Source organism: Penaeus chinensis, chromosome 43 (assembly GCF_019202785.1).
Source record: "Penaeus chinensis breed Huanghai No. 1 chromosome 43, ASM1920278v2, whole genome shotgun sequence".
NCBI classification, from domain to species: domain Eukaryota; kingdom Metazoa; phylum Arthropoda; class Malacostraca; order Decapoda; family Penaeidae; genus Penaeus; species Penaeus chinensis.
This window is the reverse complement of record NC_061861.1, coordinates 6,745,334-6,747,833: the sequence shown is the minus strand read 5'-3', so window position 1 is coordinate 6,747,833 and position 2,500 is coordinate 6,745,334. Positions and strand designations below refer to the sequence as shown.

General features: G+C 34.4%; 1 protein-coding gene across 1 annotated transcript in view; it reads right to left on the bottom strand.

The window, feature by feature from the left end:
• LOC125024561 (serine/threonine-protein kinase tricornered-like) overlaps positions 1–2,500 on the bottom strand; it is a 96,177-nt gene that overhangs the window by 2,708 nt on the left and 90,969 nt on the right. The window contains 1 exon segment of the mRNA XM_047612363.1: positions 686–733. Coding sequence (XP_047468319.1) covers positions 686–733 — 48 coding nt within the window.

Genomic DNA, 2,500 nt, shown 5'->3' with positions numbered 1-2,500 from the left:
TGGAAGCATTTAGCTATGCCCTGCCACTTATTTGGTTATGTTTATTTGGCCTACAAAAATAGGGGAGATGTGTTTGTGTCTTATGTAAATTTACAAGTGAGAGGGTATACATACACTGTATATTTAATTCTCTCACACTCACTTCTTTCTCATTTTCATCCATGGACTCTTAATCGGTTAAACATTTGTATTTGTCTTTTTTCTTTAGAAAAAAAAAATCAAATAATAGAAATATATTAAAATAATCAAAATATCAGATCAAATAAATAAAGAAATAACTACTACTAGTGACATTTCAATTACTGATTTGACATTTTTTACGTTCTACTTCACTTTTAAACTTTCCTTCTTTCTAATATAACATGAGAATTCCTTTGTATAGACCCAGAATGACACTAAGGAAATGGATGAGTGAAGCCAGTAAATGCTGGCACAGTATCAGAAACAACTTCCTTGCAGTTGCCAGTGTAACCACAGCAATGAATCAAGTTGCCAATCAATCCATCAGACAGGACTTTGAATGCAAACCCAGGGGCTTCATTAAGAGACAGAAAAACCTATGACAGCTCATTTTCTGTGCTTTAGAACAGACACGTACAGAATAATATTGCCAGCAGAAGAAAAGAGAACAGAAAGAAAAGAAATAAAAACAGGAGAAAAATAAAGTATGCCGATGTCCGCTTACATTTGTGATGTTGGCTTCCTAGTTCCAGACTTAGTGAAGCCCCTGAAACTAAAATAGCATTCTTGAACACAAGTAAAAAATATGGTCCTAGGCAAGGCACACTAAAAGGCAGAGGCCTAGATCTAGATTAAGGCAAGGATGGGGCAGATATCTGATATCAAGAAGTCTGGGGACGGAACCTGTAGCAATGAACAAACACCGTTACAGGTTCACAAAATCCTAAATTGCTCAATTTGACTTTTTACTAAGATTTTTTTGTTGCTTTCTTTTGTGTGTGCATGAAGATGCTCTCTCTCTCTCTCTCTCTCTCTCTTCTCTCTACACAACAAGGTGCACCATGAGTTTTTAAATGCAAAGAGGAGAAACCGCAAGATATTGTCATTTCTCACGCAATAAAAATTGTGACCCAAATCAACCAAGCTCTTGATTGGATGTCAGCCTGTCAAAAGACAAGAAAACATAGAAAGAAAGGAAAAAGAACACAGACTACCTGCAACCCACAGCTAATTCTCAGGGTAATGAATCTTCTGAATATATTTGTGTCACAAACTTATAAACCATGAAGACCTTCAATGATTATGTGCAAAAAAGAAAGAAGGATAGTTTATCTCTTTTTATTCTCTTTACTTTCCTGATATCTTTTGTAAAGAGAAAAGTTGGAAATATTCAAAATTCAATCCTGACCATGAACAAGAATGCTTCATGTCCTTCCTAAATTCTAAACATTGTATACAATTAAACTATAATTACAAAATACACTCTTAAAATACGTCACCCACTAACTTGCCTCAAGAGCACTAATCACTAAATCTCTATCATCTCACTAACCGTTGGCGAACTAGTATCACTCATCAAAATCAGCGAAAAAAAAAATGCAAAATCATAAATGTAAACAATCAGGGGAAGGATGAAAAAGAGGGGGGATAGGCAATGAATAAAATATATATTCATATTTATAAAAATATGATATAGCCTCAACTAGAGTGGTGTAAGGAAGTGATGTCCTGCAGCTCTTTGGGGAGGACAAAAGATATCCTGTACATTTAATACAGTGTGCTTTGACATGAAAGCTAAAAGGGTTGATTGTAACCCAATGCTGCCTGGAGTGGCATGTACTTACATTCTATGTCCACTATGCTCTCATAGATGCCTCCACAAATACTAAGTCACCAATGAGTATATCTCACTTGTCTATCATTTTCCTTGATTTTTTAAAATATTGCTGTTAATAATGTTATTAACATTATAATTATCAAAAAGTCTATAATAATCATAATAGCAATGATATTGATAGCACAGAGGGGGAAGAAAAAAATCAAGGAAAGGTGAAATCAGGTGAAGTCATGAGGTCAATGACTCCTTGTAGACTAAGCAGCTGTATAGCCATCTATGTGTAGAGATATTTTACTAAACAATGCTGTAGTGAATACTATATTTTCCCTTCAAAACTGGATTAACGTAAGCTTCACTGATGATACTCTAAAGTGCTCCAGACATGAATTTTAGTCCATCTTGCCAAGTCATTCTGAGGTCATTTAACCCACTACCCCCAGGGAAAATCAATAAAAAATGGGGAAAATGCTGTGCACATAGATGGCTCTGCTATTGCTAAGCCACAATGGAGTCAATTAGGAGACCTTGTGACCTTACCTGATTTGAATTGATGGGAAAAATGTATTTTTTACTAGTGCTATGAATATCAATCATGTTATTTTTATTATAAACATAATTACTATAATGTTATAAACATTAGTAACAGCAAAATAAGATAATGTAAACTATTTTCATAAATCAAAGGAAAGGATAAACAGGCAA